At 41.1% G+C, this 20,993-nt stretch overlaps 1 protein-coding gene across 2 annotated transcripts in view; it reads right to left on the bottom strand.

Moving 5' to 3' along the window:
- The window catches only part of gch1 (GTP cyclohydrolase 1), a 25,310-nt gene extending 4,728 nt beyond the window's left edge, over nucleotides 1-20,582 (bottom strand). Inside the window, exons 1-3 of one of the 2 annotated variants that reach the window (XM_078253987.1) lie at nucleotides 20,088-20,582; nucleotides 11,308-11,420; nucleotides 6,014-6,069 (exon numbers count right to left, since the gene is read on the bottom strand). In XM_078253987.1, the coding sequence (XP_078110113.1) occupies nucleotides 6,014-6,069; nucleotides 11,308-11,420; nucleotides 20,088-20,448 (530 nt within the window). In that variant the 5' untranslated portion in view covers nucleotides 20,449-20,582. The remainder of the gene's footprint in view (nucleotides 1-6,013; nucleotides 6,070-11,307; nucleotides 11,421-20,087) is intronic. The other variant, XM_078253995.1, reaches the window with a different exon arrangement.
- Between the last annotated feature and the right edge of the window lie 411 nt (nucleotides 20,583-20,993).

The following is a 20,993-nucleotide window of genomic DNA, read 5'->3' as shown; positions in this document are numbered from 1 at the left end:
ATTCATCTCAATGACACATTATTCATTTTAATTTATTAATAACCCCCTGGACTGTAGGCTAATATTTCAGGTGTTTGAGCAAGACTTCTGTTCATGTCCAAAACTTTGTGCACATTCAAAAAATAACTCATCCCATCCCATCTGTGTTCTCTAAGATTTGGAGGAGTCGTGATATTTTGTGAAAAATAAAGTTAGAATTGGCTATTACAAGAATAAAGTCACTATATTTCAGAAAATAATCCACCTGCACCATAGCCTGCTGTGCAGTACGTGATTGCTCTGCTGATACGGTAGATCTCAGACCTTCTGACAGACACAGAGTCCCGTTTGAGACTCTGGTCTCTGAATGAGACAAAGTTTAGGGAAGTGGCTGTACGCTGCTTTGCATCGGAGGTGGAAAACCGAAACTACGGCAGAAGTACAGGGAGCACAAACGCGTCACATCTGCCGCAGCATGTCGACAGCAGAGCGCGTCCATAAACCTGAAGCTGCACAGCTTTTTACTGCGAGAGTGGACACTAAGCGACGTCCGGTTTCATATTTGTCAGTCAACTTTTCAAAAATACATTCAGGGCTACACTCAAAACATTCGGGGCTAAAGGAGATGGAGCTGAGCTCCGGCAGGGTGTATTGTGGACCTGAGGAGGCGGAGCTGCGCTCCGGAGGGCTCCGGCCCAATTTAACCTCTAGGTGGTGCTAAGATAGTGATGCCACACGTTTGGCCATAAATCCCACGATCAAAGTTTTGTTTTACTTCTAATAATTAAGTACATTTAAAGGGGAACTATGCAGTTTTTTTTTAGCTTAATTTACCTTAACTGAACAGCTTCGGAGTCATTGGAATGATTATGACTTTTTTTCAGGTTGAATGGTGGTCGTCTTGTTTCCCCCTAGCGCCTGTGAGCGGAAAAACCACCCTTGCATCAGGAAGTATCCCGTGATATCAGGTAGACAAAAAAGAAGCAGAAAACTAGGAAAGCATTGTCGGAGGAACAGAGAAAGAGGAAACAGCAGACTGACCGAGCGAGGAGTCAGACACAAGTAAACGTAGGAGTTGCCAAATATCTATTCTGAAGCTGTAGGGGGAGCTCTATAGAGAAACCTGCGAGCAAAAAGAGAGAAAACAGCGAAGAAATGGCCAAAACTGCATAGCGCCTCTTTAATATCAGAAAATTACTTTTGATACTCAAGTGCAGTAAATATCAGATACTTTAATTTAAGTAATATTCTAAAAGGTGACTTTAAGTAATTTTCTGGTAAGATACTTGTACTGTTACTCAAGTATTGCTTTCAAGTACTTTATACAAGACTGGTGCAAAGTGTAGTATTTTTCTAAGTACAGCTACTTTAACTTCATTGAACTCCCCCATCTTTTTAAATGTCAGCTTATGTCACATCTCATGAACTGAGGTCGCTCGTGTGGACGTTTTTTTTCCGCAAACAATGTAAACCCACCCCCATGTGAAGGCACCAAAATAAAAACAACGCCATTTCTGGTCTGACGAGGGAGCAGAGGAAAAATGAAGAGATCTGCAGAAAGGACCCAGTCTTCACCTCCGACCTGTTGCTCTTCTCTGTGAGCAAAACCACTTCGGACAAATCCGACCTCATCCACCTCCGAGAAAATGTCACAAGACCAAATGTGCAGCACGAGGGGAGGCAGGGCATGCTGTACATACATTAAGGAAAGGCAAGAGGACAAAAATAGGAAAAAAGCTGCTTCAAAGATGAAAATGTCCTTCACCCAGTCCTAGTGTGGACCTTTGATGTGAAGGTGTGACAGGAAAAAGAAGTTGCAGATGAATTTTGTTTTGTTAACAGAAATATTACATTGTATTTCCACACCTGTTCCTGCCTGGTGCGTTCCCTCCTTACGTGCATATTAACATGAACCTGTGTGTGTCATATGACCTGTAGTCTCTGTTGGCGCTTTTAAAAAGCAACTGAAGACTCACCTGTTTAGACTGTCTTTTGTCTCATGTTTGTAACTTTGTTTTTAAGTTTTACATTTTAATTTCCATTGTTTTCTTTTTCTTTTTTGCTTGTTCATTTTACTTTTATTGGGTCTTATTTTTAACAGTTTTTTTTTCCTCTTTGACTCACTTTGTGACTATCTGTAAAAGGGGCTATATTAAATAAACTGTGTGTGTGTGTGTGTGTGTGTGTGTGTGTGTGTGTGTGTGTGTGTGTGTGTGTGTGTGTGTGTGTGTGTTGGGGGGGTTGTATAAGATACTTAGGATTTTGTGAAAGGGTTGAAGGAAACTGAGGCCCTTAAGAGGGTAAAGTTTTTTAGACTGCGCAATCTACAGACCAATTAGTGTGCTTAATTTAGACTATAAATTATTTACTTCAATTATCACGAAAAGACTTGAGAAAATTTTACCCCAAATAATCAATATGGATCAAACAGGCTTTGTTCTTGCACGTCAGACACATGATAATATTAGAAAATCTCTACAAATTATCAGACATATAAATCAAAATAAAATACAGGCCATGTTGGTTAATTTAGACGCGGAAAAGGCGTACTTGGTCAGATGGCAATTTCAATCAATTCAACGTTATGGAGAAGTTCGGCTTCAATGAAGTAATTATTAATAATTATAAGTCCAATTCTATTTGCAATTTGTATTGAGCCACTGGCACAATGGACTAGGCAAAACAAGATCACAGGTATCAATATGGCAGCAGGTGAACAAAAGCTGGCCCTGTTCGCAGATGATGTGCTTGTTAGCTTTTCAAACCCAACAGAATCTCTGCCAGCGTTGATGTCTGTTTTAGATGAATATGGGTCATACTCAGGATATAAATTAAATAAGAAAAAAACTCAGGTTCTTAGTTTCCATTTTGATCTCCCTCAATGTCTTCGCTCCAGGTACCACCTAGACTAGAACAAAAATTCTATAAAATATTTAGGAATTATCCTACCTTTAAACATATCAAAACTAGAAGAAATTAACTATGGCCCTCTCAAAAAAGAAATTATAACAGATATCAGTAGATGGAACTTGATCCCTTATCTCAATATCAGTTCTCGTATAGATTTGGTTAAAATGAACATTACATACCAAGACTTTTATATATTAACAGACACAAAATGCAATTAAAGTTGCAAGCAGCGATGGACGGGCCCTCGCGCCTCTGCGCACGTCGGGGTTACTGGCGACGCCGCTCTTTGCGACCGTGCATTTGCGCGGCACTCAGACATCGCAAATCATCACCAATGAAAAGGGAACTCCCTGCTGAGTTCAACGATACCTCACACAAGACTCTACGTCATACAGTTCATTAGCTGTGAAAAGGGGCGTGGCTAAATTATAGGGGTCGAGTCAAACCATCACCAATTACAAAGGAACTCTCTTCTGAGTTCAATGATACCTCACACAAGACTCTACCTTAGATGGGTCAGCATTTATGAAAGGGGGCGTGGCTTAAACATAAGGGGTGGGCCAAACCATCACCAATGAAGAAGGAAGTCTCTGCTGAGTTCAATGATACCTCACACAAGGGTCTACCTTAAACGGTTCAAATGTTATGAAAGGGGGTGTGGCTTAAGCATAGGGGGCGGGCCAAACCATCACCAATGAAGAAGGAACTCTGCTGAGTTCAATGACACCTCACACAAGACTCTACCTTAAACGGTTCAAATGTTATGAAAGGGGGCGTGGCCTGAGTAAGTGGGCGCGGTTAAAGTATAGGGGGCGGCTCAGTATCACATGTCGACCACACATTATAAGTTTCATGTAAATCGGATGATGTTTGTCATTTAAGGCCCACACCGTTTGACGAAAAGTTTTTCTTTTAATAACTTTTCATCTTTAATGTGTTGAGATGGCACAGACCAAATCTGAAGTCCATCGGATGAAATATCTAGGAGGAGTTCGTTAAAGTATAGCACGTATAGTTTTGGGCCACTAGGGGGCGCTATGACTTTGAGTCAATTTTGTCCGGTAAATGTCCTCAGAGTTAGAGTCTTATGAATCATGAAAAGTTTCGAGCCAGTTGGACAATGTACACTCAAGTTACACCCACTTCCTGTTTCGGTGGCCAAACACTCAAAATGGTCGCCCCGCCATGGCCATGCCCTATGACGAAAAGTTTTTCTTTTAACAACTTTTCATCGTTAACGTCTTAAGATGGCACAGACCAAATTTGAAGTTGATCGGATGAACTCTCTAGGAGGAGTTCGTTAAAGTACGACGTGGAAATGGCCCAAATCGCACTAATTTCGAACTTTGAATTCAAAATGGCGGACTTCCTGTTGGGTTTAGGGTATGGCTCTAATGACATTTTTTGTACGTCTTCACATGCTACATATGTGTACCAAGTTTCGTGAGTCTACGTTTAACGTACTGCAGGGGCTCAATTATTTTAACTTTGTAGGGGGCGCTAGCGAGCCATTTTTGTGCGACTATTCTCGAAACCCTGAAAATACTTTCAGTACTCATACGTACTTGTACTTATACTTGCCCTGATGAAGGCCTAAATGGCCGAAACGCATTGTCAAGTTTTAATGATTTAGCCAAGAATATATTAAGGGTTTTTAAACTTTACCCTCGAGTGCCTCAGTTTCTTTCAACCCTTTTTAACTTGGATCCCGAAGCTGAAGAGCACCGGAGGGACACTCTCTCTACACACCCGAGCAGCACTCCATGCAGACTGCATTGTGACTTAGGTATTTATGTTTACACATTTGTAAAGACGCGAAAGAGATTATGAGGCTCTTCACAACATGAAATTCTACATACGTATATTCTCTACTAATCTTAAAGAGCTCATATTATGCTCATTTTCAGGTTCATTATTTAGTGGTTATACCAGAATAGGTTTACATGGTTTCATTTTCAAAAAGCATCATCTTTTTGTTGTACTACACATTGCTGCTGCTCCTCTTTTCACCCTGTGTGTTGAGCTCTCTGTTTTAGCTACAGAGTGAGGCACCACACTTCTATTCCATCTTTGTTGGGAGTCGCACATGCGCAGTAGCTATGTAAGGACTACTAGCCAGTCAGAAGCAGAGTATGAGGGCGTGCCACGCTAGCAGCTAGGCTAGCATTTTAATGTGTGTTACAAAGTGATGTACGTTCGTCACAGAAGTAAAGGCTGGACTACAATAGAGCTGTTTGGAGCAGTTTGTGAACAGTGTTTTCTGTTGGAGATGGTAAGTCCCTTTGGGGTGGACTTTGAGCTTTTTCACTTTGTAAACCTTTAACGTGTACAAAAAAGATATATAACACAATAAAGGAAAGGGAAAAAGCCAAAAAGCATAATATGAGCTCTTTAAAGGAAAGATTCAAGACGGGGCAAGAAGCACGAGCAGCGAGACGGTCAAACAGGTCGTGAACAAGCCAACAATTTATCCAGATTATGTGAACCGATTTATTTGGAAGTCAAACTGAAAGCGAGCGTACTGGAAATGTCTCTAATTATCCCTCAGTGTGCAGGACGTACAGCAGGTTGAAGCAGGAGGTCAGTCTGTAAACTGTGATGGGAGTTTGGGTGATCATTTCACCGTTTGCCTTCTTTCATGCTGCCAGATCTCAGCCAAAAAAACTATGAAAATAAGACCCGAGTTGTATGAAACCAGAATTTCTGTTGAAACCCTCCTATAGCCCTGCAGTGTTTCCTTGCTTTCTCTCAGATCAAAAAGTGTAGAAACTAAATGTTATACGTTTTAATTGTTGCCACCCAGTGTGTAGCTGAAGCGACAAGCTACAGCAGGAGCTTTTTTTTTTGTCTTAAAAAGTGTGAATGGTTTAGCTGTTCTCATCATAACATGAGTGTTCTATGTCAAGTACTGGGTTAGTAAGGGGTGTTAGTGTGATAAGCCTAAAGGTATTGGGGTCAGTGGGATCAGATTCAACACTAGTGCGCACACAAACACACACCTTTTTAATAATCAGCTTAAATACACACTAGCTCTCAGTGTCTATCACACACACACACACACACACACACACACACACACACACACACACACACACACACACATAATTAGAGTAAATGTACTCACCTGGCCAGCTTACTGAGGCCCAGGACTCTCTTGTTGGGCAGGTAACCGATGTGAACCTGCACATAGTGAGCAAATTCAATATCAGACATTTTATACTACTGTAGTTAATCCTGTTTTCACTTAAGGATAAAGGACTTGTTGTGCAACAAACTCAGTTGTTTTGAATTTGATCTGATCCAAGCTCAGATAAAATGTTAACCAGAATCACTGCTGGAGGCGAGATGGGTGGATGCAGGAGTTCATGGGAGCAGATGAATGTGCACACCGCTGCTACTCATTTTTGGGCTTGTTTTTGTAAATGAAAGAGATTTTTGTACATAAAATAACAATATTCTAAATGAAACTGATGTAAAATATCCTGACATTCATGGTCCCCAGAGGATTCTTTATTTCACATCAACATGATAACTCCATCATGTTTTCCTCCTCCAACTTAACTTTTGAGTTAGTTTGTGAGTTAAATTGTTTTAACTGTTACACAGAACTTAATTCACTTGAACCTCCGCCTGCCTTTTACTTTAAGGGAAATTCCACTAAAATACAACAAGTGGTTTTCCTGGGAAACCAGAGGTTTCCCATTAGGAATACTTTAAGTTAGTAGCTTGTGTTGTGTAAAATAATCGCTGAGGTGAAGTAAAACACACATTTGTTTTATAATGAGCAATAGGCAGAGGCAGCAGAAAAACACGGCAACAAAAGGCGAGAGCCAAGCTAGTGGATGAACAACAGATGATGGAAGGAAGAGACAAGAGTCATCAGCTGGAGAATCACTGCTGAGGATGTCTGCAGGCTCTAATTCTCTTACACACAAACGCCTGACGCACATACGATACGCACAAACGGGCTCCACTCAAATGTCAGACGCAATTTGTTGATGGGAGGAGAGAAAGGGCAGCGGCAACAAGCGTGCAAAGATCTGTTTTTCTTCCAGTTTCCTACTTCTCTGCTGGAGCGGCCTGACATATCGACATCAAACAGACCAACTGTGACGGCTGCTTTTTCACTTATCTGCTCACGTTATTCATGTTTACCGGCACATGCTGGCAGTGACGATGGGGCCAGGTTCAACATAAATAAATACATAATAAAGAATAAGAGGAATCTTTCATTTAAGCCACTTTTAGTTCATAGGTTTGGTTTTACGGCACATTTACAGTTCGTTTACAGCAAACTAAGCTCTGATAAACTGTACATGACCTGTCCATCATCACACGGGAGACAGACAAGAGTTGGTGGATAGTAACTCACTAACAGTGAGTGAATATGACTCTAAATGAATGCTAATGTTGCTCTGGGTCTTACAGATGTGTAATAGGCAACTGTTTGCTATAATATTAACCATAACTTTATAAGGTGATGATGTCTGGGCTGTGTGCCTGTGTGAGAGTTCCTCTTCCCTCTTGTGTAGTTTTTTGTTGCTTTAAATTTAGGACATAAACTCAGTGTATATGAAATATTTTAACCCGTGTTTTTAATGACTGCATCATTCTATCAAATGGAAAATACTTTGGATGTGTGTGCAGAATGTTATTCACACTTGTGACTTGCAATTGTCAATTTAAACAAAGTCTTGTGGATTAAAGTTTCGTCTCACAAAAGACCGAACCACTAGTGAGTCAGAAAATATTACTTAAAGGTGCAATATGTAATACTGACAGTTAATGTTTAAAATAGTTACTGCAGTACAAATTCAAAATACTGGAGAGAGTCGTCTCCCCCGCCCCCTCCTCCTCAGACTCGAAGTTCACGGAGGGTTCCAGGCTGAGACCGCAGAGTCCACAAAAATGTTGCTAGACGCTTGTCTCACATAGCCAGACATAACTTCACAGCACAGCGGAGAAGCTAACGTTATATGCTGACTATATTGACAGTCATAGAAGCCCGTGCTCACGCGGAGCTCTGTACCCCACTGACAGACACACTGTTTCGGCTTAGAATTACGGTAGGAACCGCAAAAAAACACAACAACCTTGCCGTCCTCTCCACCCGACGGACAGACACACTTCTTCGGCTTAGAATTATGGCAGGAACCGCTAAAAATACCACTAACTTGCCGACCTCTCCACCCGACTGAACACACTTTATTGGCTTAGAATTACGGGAACAATCGTTAAACACACTGCAAACTCACAGTCCTCTCTTCCCGATTCACAGTCCCCCTCTCTTGGCTTAAAATAACTCACCTTTGTCGGCTACAGCCGCTGAACTACACATTGTAAACAACCGTGGCCCGCTTGCCTGGTCCTCCGGTAACATTAGCAGTTAGCAGGGTTAGCATGGCGGCGTTAGCCAGGACCAGTCAGGATCCCTCTACTGGCTGTGTCTCAATTTGTTTTTGCGAGTAACTCGAGAATTGCGAGGAACTCTAGCTATATAATTAAATGTGAGTACACAAAAGTTGAAATGACATATAATGCCCGTCCCTTGTAGCCGTGATAAATTAGCCTGAAGCTAATGCTTACCTGTTCAGGAGGAAATTAGCCAACTCAAATACATCTCCAATATTTACCCAGGGTTTGTTACGTCTCTGGTCACACAACTGTTAGAAACATGCCGTTTTTTTTTGGTCGGGTAGAATCTATCTTCGTTGATCCTCTCCGTTTGTTTGCTGCTTTCATGGCTGTACTAACGTTACAGCTGTAGCGCGCTGGGTTTACGTTTTTTACGTTTACGCTGGCAACCCGGCCTGGCTGTCAAACTGGGCAGTTGATAACAACACAGGCCAAAACACAAACAGAAATTCCGTCACGGAACGGAAATTTCAAAAGGAGAAAATACTGGCATTAGCATTGTTGTCAGAAAAGATAGTATTTCAACTTAGCGTGTGTCCTTAATATCTGATGACGCATTGGACCTAATTTTTGGATTTATTACAATAAATATATTACATATTGGACCTTTAAAGACAAGAAATGGGTATTTTAGATTTACATTTTTCCCTGCCTTTCTTATTTATATCTAAATATTTGTTTGTATATTATTTGGGGCAGGCAATGACCGAAAAGAGATTGGGGACAACATGAAACAAATGTCCACGGACAGACTCAAAGTAGGGATCAAAACCCCTCAAACTGCCTTTCTCTCTAGAAGCCGTTCGGTTCGCCTTGTGTGGCCGGGTTGACTTAGTGGTATAGCAGGCGCACATGTTTATGCCTCGACGCAGAGGTCCAAAGTTTGAATCTGACCTGTGACAATTTCCTACATGTCTTCTCCCCTTTCTCACCTAGCTATTCTGTAAAAAAAAAAAAAAAAAAAAAAAAGAGTGACCAGTTTCAATAAGAAATACATCACATCGACGAAGTAATGATACCATTTTAGGGGACTTTTAAAGGCCTAATATGAGACCAAATGATTTGACTGAAATTGTTGCAGTGTATTTTCTCTTCAGGTGTGGATACAGATAGTGATAAACTGCTCTTGTGTTGCAGACATTGAGACAATTTATCAAACAGCCAGGGACTACCTGCAAACCATCTGACCAATAATGAAGGAAGAGGAGGAGGAGGTGGTGAGTCACTGAGAGACACAACAGACAGACAGACAGACAGATGAGAGAGAGATGAGAGAGGCTGGATAAGAGGCAACGCTGCTGACGATGACAAGAGGGGAGGAAGGGAAGAGGTTTAGGGACATAAACAGCCACCTGATGGCCACCTGAAAAACACACACACACACACACTCACACACAAACACAGGAGGTGTGGTAAGTGTTTGTGTGATTCACTGCTGTCATCAGAGCCAATTTACAGCGGTAGAAAAGGATCAGCTGCCAGTCCCTATTGTCTTAAACCACATGCACCTGCGGCTGACAGTGGAGGGAAACAACGGACAGAGAATCAGAAAGAGGGAAGAGGCCAATCGAGTTTCTTAGTGGAGAGTAATGATGTGAAAGCAGCAGGGAGGTGGAGGCTAAAACAGACAAAATGAAGGCAGGATAAACAGATCTCAGCTAATCTGATTGTTTCTCATGCTCTCTGCTGGTCAGACCAGTGGCCTCCAGATAAATGTTTTTTTCAAGACACGCATCTCTTACCATGTTTGTGTGACAATGTTTTTTGTATTAAATTATACATATTTGCAGCTTCCTGTAAGGGAAAAAAAATACCCTTCATTGATTTTATCAAAAAGCAAAGCGACTCGGCTGTTCCTCTGGGGATCACGAATGTTCACAACTCTGACATGTAGTTGTCCAACAAATCTGCTGGACAGACGGACCATGGTTTCTGCAGGTTTCACCAAGTCAAATTTAAGTCTTTTTAAGACCTTTTTAAGACCATTATGAATAAAATTTAAGACCCATATCACAACATAAAAAAAAACAACTTCAGATGTCAGAGTCCGGAAACATCGTCTGAAACGTATCCCCCCGATTTCCTCATTTGCATTATAGGACTGGTGTTAACATTGGCTTTAATAGAAGTTGCATGTTGGTCTCATTTGTAGTCATAATACAGCAAATTATTACTTGACTAGCGAAATAAAAATGAAAACTGCGCTGTCGGTGCATTTCAATGAGCATTAAAGGGAAGCGTTACATGGACGTAGGAAAATCAAGACCAGTTTAGAATTCAAGACCTGGAACACAAAACCTTTTAAGGCCTAAAATTTAGATTTTGAAATTTTAAACTTTTTAAGACCCTGCGGAAACCCTGACAGACTGATTCAGAATGAGCATCCTCAGACTAGTGTGATATTAAAGTGCTCATATTATGATAATTTTCAGGTTCATAATTGTATTTTGAGGTTATATCAGAATAGGTTTACATGGTTTAATTTTCAAAAAACACCATATTTTTGTTGTACTGCACATCGCTGCAGCTCCTCTTTTCACCCTGTGTGTTGAACTCTCTGTTTTAGCTACAGAGTGAGACATCTCACTTCTGTTCCATCTTTGTTGGGAGTCGCACATGAGCAGTAGCTAGGTAAGGACTACTAGCCAGTCAGAAGCAGAGTATGAGGGCGTGCCACGCTAGCAGCTAGGCGAGCATTATAACGTGTGTTACAAAGTGAAGCACGTTTGTCTCTGAAGTAAAGGCTGGACTACAATAGAGCTGTTTGGAGCAGTTTGTGAACAGTGTTTTCTGTTGGAGATGGTAAGTCCCTTTGGGGTGGACTTTGGGCTTTTTCACTTTGTAAACCTATAACGTGTACAAAAAAGATACATAACACAATAAAGGAAAGGGAAAATGCCAAAAAGCATAATATGAGCTCTTTAACATTCGTACTAAATGATCTACAAATTTAAATGAAAAACTACCAGCTTCTTCCGAGGAGGAAGAGCTGTCTGTGCTCACCCTGCCGAAGATGGGCACCAGGTGATGTTCACACATGGAGAACATGTCGATGTCTTTGACGATCACCATCTCGTCGTGGTCTTCGTCGAAGATGGCGTCATTCAGCACGTCTGCTGAGAAGAAAACATGGAGGAGAGATGAAACGAATAAAGAAGAATCTGTAACTACCAAAAAAGTATTTATTTACAGATTTACGTAATTAGCTACCACCCTAAAGCCGCCTACACATGATTAGCGGCATAAGCGCGAGGTAGGGCACAGAGCAGAGAGGCAAAGCGCAGCGCAGGAACATTCTGGAATTGGTTGCACCTTGAAAGGTCAGCGGCAACTAGGTCAAAGTTGAAATAATTTCGAACTTTGAGCGGTGCGTGACGCCAGGGGTAGCGCTGCGCCTAGTTGGGAGGCACCACTCTCGGCCAGCGCAGTGCGGTTTTACCGTGGATCATGTGTAGGCGGCTTAACTATCTTTCTGTATATTAATTAATTTCACAATAAGTCCATCTGCTGGATATATTCATTCATTCAATCTTTTTTTTTTTTATTATTGTATATTGACTTTTCATCAATTTATTGAGCAATTACTGCATTTTAATTGAATAATAGTATTTAATGAATATCTATTTTTAATCAGTTTAAGTGTGTGGAATCATTTACAGATTCATTGGAGGTTGTTTATTTACTATAAAGCTGTTTTATTATTTGTGCCTTATTTTCTGTATTTTGCAAGAGTTTATCTCTGGATATTTTAAAGTGTATAAAAACTGTCCTGTGTCACTCCTGGAAACCAGCAGGGACATCCGGTTCACCTCCACCGTTGATCCGCCTCATTTTATCATCGACTTTCCCGGTTTTCTCTCTGGCAAACACCAAAGTCTAATTATAGCTCTGCTTCCATACGCTCCTTCCTGTTGTTGCTTTATTGCTTTTTTCAGTTGCCGGGGGTTCAATAAACCGCTTTATCTGTTTGTGACGACGCAGGCGCCTCTCGCTCTCACTGCGGCATTTTTTAATTTCCTGACTGGCAATCTGTTCAAAAGAACGAGGGCGGGCAGTTCACAGAAACAACAGACTTGTTGCTTCAGTCTCTGCAGCTTATTGAACGACTGTGTGTGTGTGTGTGTGTGTGTGTGTGTGTGTGTGTGTGTGTGTGTGTGTGTGTGTGTGTGTGTGTGTGTGTGTGTGTGTGTGTAAACAGGGCAGCAGATCATTTAACACATTCAGATGTCTCTTTTTTTAAAAATTTTTATCCTTTTTTGTTTGTCTGATTATGACGCATTGTGAGTCACGATGCCATAGCACCCGTCATCAGGAAGATCTTTCCCACCACCACACACACACGTTTTGTTTCGTGATGTCTCTTGATCTTATTTGGGACTTTTAACTGTGTTTTCTGGTTGGTTGGACGTTGGTTAGGGCTCAGATTTATCAGTATTAATTTTAGCTCCATTTACTCTGGTAAATATTTCCACTGATTGTTCTGATAGTTGCAGTTCCTGGCCGCCATAGTCTACTGTATATCCTCGACGTTCCACTTCCGGGATTGCTCCGGTGCCGGTGTCCAATCTGAGTTTTCTGTTGCACGACTAAAACAACTTTTGAACGTACACACGTTCCACCAAAACAAGTTCCTTCCCGAGTCTATCTTGCAGCGGCGACGTTGCTCTGTACGGTGCTTACCGCCGACCAAGACTATTGTGCTTGTTTTAAAGAAATGCCATTAAACCAGAGCACGTTTTTCTCCCATCCCGCAATGCTGTGTGGACTAGCCAGACCCTCCTCTGCATCGCTGTCTGGCAATGCGAGAATATAGCCGCCATGCAACTAAACTCTGGGCTCTGGGCCCTATTTTAACGATCTAAGCACACAATGTGAAGCGCATGGCACAGGTGCGTTTAGGGCGTGTCCAAATCCACTTTTGCTAGTTTGACGGCGGAAAAAAGGTTTCTGTGTGCCGGGCGCATGGTTCAAAAGGGTTGTACTTAAGTGTCTTCATTAATTCATAGGTGTGTTTTTGCAATAAACCAATCAGAGTGTCATCTCCCATTCCCTTTAAAAGCCAGGCGCGTTTGTACCTTGGCGCATTGCTATTATGATGGCGAATTTGCACCATAATATTTTTATATGTAATCTTTTGCATGTTTGTGTGCTGCTGCGCTGTGCACGAGCCTAGGCACATTTTACTAATGCGCTGTTAAAATAACAATGAAATGCTGCGCTACTGACTTTAGACCAGGTTTGGTCAATGGTGTGATCACTTCCCACTGCCTCAAGATAGCAATACGTCAAGAATTTACCTGAACACACCTCCCTGTAAGACCAGCACACCCATGGGCGCAAAGATGGGCACAAGTGCATTTGCTATTTAAACGACGTGGGCGCTGGACGGGACATTGACAACTGTGTTGGTCTTAAACTCACAAAGACACTTGCGTCGGGCTTTGCCCTGCGCCGGGTGCAAGATAGGGCCCTTACACTTGTTGTTGCTGTTGCTGTTATGATGTTAGCTGTTGCCTAGCACATCCTAGTTGCAGCACACTTTAACATTTAAAATGCTTTAAATTATGATATAAACCGGTAAATAATGCACATTTAGCCTGGTTCTTCAAATGTAATTAGATGCCATTAAATACAGTATACAGCCATGTTAACTGTCCTGTAAAGCTGCAGGCACAGTGGTGCATATAAATAAAGGCTACACAATCCAATTCACAATTCCACAGGAACTGGCTGCTGTTTGCTGCTGAGCAGGTAGTGTACTAAAACGTTATAATATTAAGGAGGAATTATACTCCCTCTCATTACAGCTTTTTACACCCTCAGTTAAAGTTGCATCACACACACACACATACACACACACGCTGAAGGAACATAACATTAAGTCAACCTTAACTAAATAAAGGGCAGCTGGTGAAGACTGCCGGTTCGGACGCCCTGGGTGACAGAAAGACGAGACAGTTATCAGGTAATGACAGTCTTACTCATCATCAGCTCTACATTCAATAGTGATGCCTTGTGTGTGTGTGTGTGTGTGTGTGTGTGTGTGTGTGTGTGTGTGAATGGGTACCACACACCCAAACACACAGGCCACATGTTGACACGTTCTGAATGAAACAGGAAACGGTGGAGTGAATGACTGAATAAACAAGGTTATTCATTTATTGTTCAGGCAGCCAGAAGTGTGTGTGACGATGAAAACACACACACACACACACACACACACACTTTCTATACATAGTCTTAACCCTGGGCTGTATTTATGACTCACCCCTTTACATCCCTGCCTTTAAACACACACAAATGTACACAATCTGTTGTTAATTTCCCAGTTTTTCATATCCCATAATATTCTGTGTTCATGCTGTTTTCAGATCTGCTGAGTTTCAGGAAATTAAAAAATGTATTGACTAAATCTGAAGACTCCCTAGTGCTCTGTGCTGCCTTAAGTTGGAGGCTACAAAGGGCTTTTTGTGTATTTGTTGCTAGACAACCACAAAATCAGCTGATGATCAGCTGTCAGTCTTTCAAAACAGGTGTTGGGTGCAGCAGCTTGCAGAGTCTTATTTCATATAAAAATGTACACACTGAGTTAGTCGCTGCTATGATCCATTGGTAACTACCACATCATGCTAGCTTGTCAGGAAGGGGGCTAAATAACGCTCCAAAATAAGGCTACATTTTGGCAAAGGAAAAACTGACATGGCCATTTGAGGGATGTTTGGCTTTATACCACCTCTGCACTAAAGAAAGGTCTTGTACAAAGGTTTCTGGTCACTCAATCCCTGACTGTAGAGTAGACTGTATTGTGTTCATGTTAAATAAAAAGTACATTAATTTCCATTTTTTATGTAAACTTTAATATTTGTAATAACTCACCAGGTTAGAGGGTTCCTGGTACAATATACAGCATTAGTTTTCTGAGAAAACGTATTCGTATCCAAGCTAAATTGGTAACTGAAATATTCCTAATTGAATCGATATTGAAATCGAATTGATATTGAATCAAATAGATATGAAATCAAAATTAAAACAAATTGGAAATTGAATTGAAATTGGTATACTCAATGGCGATACCCAGCCCTAGTTTCAAGTTTCAATTAAAAACGTATACCGTTGAATGCCTAGTCCAAGAGGTGCTCATAAACCAGTCAACAAAAAAAGTCACCCAAGATATTACAATTCATTTTGAGGGGAAACATGAATATATGCATGAGGTTTCATGGCAATTATTCTTTATGCTCTGGGCCATTGCCTGGAAAACTGTTGGCCATATTTATGCACATGAGCACAGTAGCATTAGCATTGAGAGTATGGTCATATCAGGCTGCCAGGGTTCATGCAGTCACATACATTTTATTACATCGTCCAAAATCAAACATTTGCCTTTGATGGGATATTGGTTCAATCCTCAGAATAAACAATAAGAAACTGCACTGAAAGATACAATATATGACTTTAGGAGAGAAGTCAACCACAAGTCCCAGAGAGCATTGCAGTAAGACACATCCAATCACAGGACTAAAAGCTGGGTGAAGTTTAGAGGGTTTTTCGGGAGGGGGGCTTAAACAGACAGGAGCTAAAACGGAGTGTTTCAGACAGAAGGAGAATACATGTATATTCAGACAGACAGTATGAGAAAAATAAAGTGTTTTTTTAACTTAAAGCATGTAAACATTTTTTAGTAGAAACCAAAAATACAAGTAGGAAACTGAAAATGGTCATAATATGGGCCCTTTAAAGAGATAGTTCAGAGGTACTGATTTTCCCAGAGTCAGAAACTAATAAATGTCTTAGGACAGACCTTTTTCTATGTATTTAGTGTAGTATGAAGTTATGTCTAACAGCAATATTATGCTGCCTTGGCTCAATTGTTAAGTGTCTATGGGATCAAATAACGTAATCATGATCCCATAGACATTCAGGGATTGAGCGAAACTAAGCAAGTAAACTAAAGGGCCTTTTTGTCTGAGGTAAGGCCCACAGTCTCAGTCTTTGAAAACCACTGCTCTCTAGAGGATGTGCTAAAAGGCTAATATGCAATAATATTATTTGAATAAGAATTAAAAAATAAGGATTAGAAAATAATATATACACATATATAAAGCAGTTTTTCTTTGTTTTCATTAGTCATGTTTCCATCTAATTGTCAAGCGAATTTTAAGCGAACTTTAAAAATGTCGTAAAAAAAAGGAAATGTGAATTAGTATTTCCATCAACTGGTTGAGAGCGCATAAACTACACTACGCAAAGCGCAGTTTCGTCACAAGTTGACGTTACGCACGGTTGTAGATTGCAAACCGGCTTGCTAAATCAAAGAGTTTAGAAGCTACGTTCTTCGGCTAAATGGAGAGCGATAGCATTGTACAAGTTGGCCACCTGTGCAGCATACAGGATTGCGGCAGAGACATTTGGTGTCAGCGAGACGACCGTTCACCGCTGTGTATACGCGGTGTGCAGGGCCATACGATTCAAGCTGTTGAACCAATTTGTCAATTTACCCGACGTGGCTGAGGCACAGGCTACAGCGCACCGCAACTCCACCACGCACCTTGTGCCACAAGTGTAAGGCTCACTGGATGGGACCCGCATCCCTTTCCTTCCCCCATCCAATTGATACTGGGACTATAGTCATGTGACTTACATGTTAGCTACGTCACAACTTATTCGGCAAAGCTGTTTCCATCTCTCATTTGGCGCATTAACTCTTTTTTGAAAAAGGCAAAAACTACCTCAAGCGAGCGGCAACATTTTTTTGCGAAAAGTTTTTTTTCTGAATTTTTCCGTTTCCATCAACATTTTCTAATGCGAGATTTCAAAATGCGCATAAAAAATGTTGCTGGAAACATGACTAATGATAGTAAATTGAATATATATATCTGTCAACTTGCATTCTGTGGGACTATAATGAGCGTTTTTCACTATTTTATGTTTTACAGACTAAACCATTAATAGAAAACAGACATATTGATATCCCTAATACATACTATTTGTATTAATTAAAAGCAAAAACGTGTGCACTAAACCGAGGAACATTTTAATCAGTAATCCTGTAATATTACAAGCTCAGAATTCCTGTTTAATCTCTGCATTACTTTTCCTCTTTACAGTTGTGTTGGTCAGGAGCTTGACAACAAGAGGATTTTAGGCTCATATTGTGGTGCAAGCTGAACACATGACAAACACACACACACACACACACACACACACACACGTGAACACACACTGATAAAACAGTGACACCCACTAAGAAATGCGTTAACTCTCCACAAACATCCAGCAATGTGTGTTTTTGTGTTCTTTGCTTTCAAAAGATCAAAGGGGAGTCTCCTGCATCAGCCAATCGACAGACAGACAGAGCAACCGCCACTGCCTGCAGAACAAACACACACGTACATCATCAATATCTTCACCGCTGTCCATCTTTGGAGGTTCAGAGGTGAGAAGAAGGGGAGAGTGGTCAGGTCGTACCGGTTTGAAATCATGAATCACCATAAGCTTTTTTCACTGGGTGTTCTTTACATTTATCCACTGCATTCCTTCCTTTAACATTACAGCTTTGCATTGCACAAAACAACCCCCACAACCGAACAAACTGCCTCCAGATGGAATTCTGTAGGAGGCTGAGACGGAGAAGAGGGGGGGGGGGCGGATCCCTGACTCCAGCCACTCCAACGGGCCGTAGCGTGGAGAAGCCTGCACATGTGGACTGACAATGAGCTCGAACCCCTCCAGACCTGCACGTGACTCAGCAAAAACCTTTTTTTTTTTTTTATGGATGTGACTCTCTGGAGCAGCAGGCTGGCTGGTTTGGCTGGATCAAACATGAGCCAGAGGAACAACAAGAAGGAAGCTTTGACGAGTTGAAGGGCAGGTTTTTATCAACTGTAACACACCTCTGATTGGGCATTTTAATTTCCTTGACTTTCAACAAGATGCATGCAGGAAAAGCCTGTTTCAGAGAGCTGAATTTAGCTGCTTAAGCTAAAATGTGAACCTCAACATCATTATAAACTGTTCAAACACACATTTTAATTTTAAGTCTGAATCTATGTTTGGCAGAATTGAAAAGAAATGTGAATAAAATGATGCACAAGGCCACAGCTGCAACTAATGAGTATTCCTTCATGGATTCGTCTGGATATTTTTCCTTCAATTAATCATTTAGTCTATAAAATGTCAGAAAATAGAATGCTTCCTTAAGCCCAAAGTGATGACTTTAAATTGCTTATTTTGTCCGACTAACAGCCCAAAACCCAAAGATATTCCGTTTACAATCATATAAATAAAACAGCAAATCCTCACACTGGAGAAACATTTTTATCTTAATGACTTCAACGATTAATCGATTATTAGTTGCAGATTCATTTCTGCAGTCAATAATCGATTAATCGTTTCAGCTCTACACGAGATGACCGACATAAAACAGGAGCCATAATAGATGGGATATATGGGTATGAACATTTAATTTTATTATAAGCATCTTCCAGCTTCAGCAGAGACACAATATGGCGGCAGTAGCTCAGTTTGTGGGGACTGGAGGGTCGCAGGTTCAAGTCCCCATACAGACAGCCTTGAGTAAGACATCGGACCCTGAACTGCCCATGGGTCACTCTGGCACCTCTCCACTTAATGCTTGTGTGTGTATATAATAGGTCCCGTTTGTGCATGTGTAATGTGTAAAATCAAGTGTATGTGGATTCCTAAAATACTTTTTCTCCTATATGTGGCATCACATCTGTCAAACTGTGGAGAAAATGTTCTCTCTACATGATGTAATGTTGCTTAATCACATTTTAAGATTTAAATTGTTTAGTGTGCATAATTTTAATTTGAAAGGAAATATGTTCAAAATAAAAGATGCCTGTTTCGCATTTTTGCCCGTTTCATTGTTTTTGGGGGAAGTATAGTTCAGCTTGTGGCTAAGAAGAACAACACCTCTGAAATGCAGTGGGTGGGAAGTAACTAACTACTTTTACTTCCAGGGAATTGTACTTTTAACTCCACTACATTGATTTGACAGATATTAATCTGCAGATTAAAATGTTTAAAACCTATAAGCGATCAAGTAAACTACCCAAACACATATGGCACAGTTAAAATTAGCTCCTCGACAAAATAAAATGCTGTACTGTACTTTTACTTTTGATACTTTATGTACATTTAAATTATTTTACTTAAAATGTTGAATGCAAGACCTCTGCCGGTGAAGGTGTATTTTTACTTTTTTTTTCCCATCACTGTGTAAGCAGGATTTTCATGCTGTAGATGGAGATGGAGATACCTTTATCTACTTTAGGCTATATATGTATATGGGAAGTTTAATGTATATTTTTTTCTAGTTGCCTTTGTTTATGTTCTGTTTACTTAACTTATTCTATTTATTCCATTTTATGTACACTACTGTACAAAGTAGTAAAAGCTCCATCTATCTATCTATCTATAATAACAGGCCTACATTATTTTATTAACTGATATGTAAAATCTTAATAGGGGGAGAAACTACAATATTTCCCACTGGAAAGTATAAGGGTAGCGTAATATGAGAAAATACTCAGTAGAGGTAGCTACTGTACTTCTAGTACAGTATTTGAGTAAATATACTTATATTCCACCACTTCCCTCAGATCGTTTATATAGTCTCAATTTCTTTTCACCTACATTCACATCAGCCTATAAAAGGGAGTAAAGTGAGTTTCTGATGACTCTCCTTTACCTGCCACCTGTTGACCGCAGGACAAATCCCAACAGCCTCTGAGCGGCTTTGAGGATTTACAAAAACTCACCGATAATTTTCTCCTGGTAGCCCTTGGTGAAGAACTGCATGGCGGTGGCTGCCCTCCAGGGAGTTTTGAGGAGCCCCTGCCGCTGCGGGTCCTCCCCGAGCCCCCGCAGGATGGTGGTGTAAGCTGCGGCCAGGGACGGCAGGCTCATCTCGTTGTCCTCCACGCTCCTGGTGCGATCCTCCCTCCAGCTCTCCATCACCGGCCGGTGCGAGCCGGACTCCGCGCCCGGAGGCTGGGCAGCGGCGGCGCGCGCTGTGCCGCCGGCTGACCGCTTCACCATCCCGTCAAAGTGTCTGTTCAGCACGGAGCCGCTGTCTTTCTTCTCATTTGAGCTGTACTGTGTCTGCTTGGAGTGCTCCATCACTACTTCTTTTGTCTTCACCTTCTGTTTCCTGCCTGCTGAGAACTTGTTTGGTCAGTTTCTGCTTCTCTTCCACGGCTCACTTGTGTTTTTGGTTAAAGTGCACGCTTCTCCCGCAGCCTTGGCATCCCCAGGCTTTATAACAGCAGGGTAATCCAGGGAGAGCTCCTATTGGCTGGCCGGCTCCAGAAGGCGGGGCCTACATCCCTTTCAGCAGTGGTGGAAAAGTTAAAGTTAGGACGGTTATTGTAAAGTTAGGAGAGTTTCTTTAAGATTTTGGGAAGTTAGGATGCTTTTCTTAAGTTAGAACATTGACTTAGAAACAATATGTAATTACTTTTTTGCTAAATCAGGTAATAACCCTAATTACCGTTACCAGTTAAAGACAGGATCGGCAAGTTAAGAAGTTTCTGTAATACGGCCCCAGGCTTTCTGGAGCTTGACCAATACTAGACACTAAAAGTAAGGCTGATTTTTATGTAATATTTTCCATAGGAACCAATGAGATTGGAGCTAAGAGCTGGAGCACACACAGAGTAGGAAAG

Source organism: Sander vitreus, chromosome 1, assembly GCF_031162955.1.
Source record: "Sander vitreus isolate 19-12246 chromosome 1, sanVit1, whole genome shotgun sequence".
Classification (NCBI taxonomy): domain Eukaryota; kingdom Metazoa; phylum Chordata; class Actinopteri; order Perciformes; family Percidae; genus Sander; species Sander vitreus.
The sequence above is the reverse complement of the archived record's forward strand: the minus strand, read 5'-3'. Positions and strand labels throughout refer to the sequence as shown.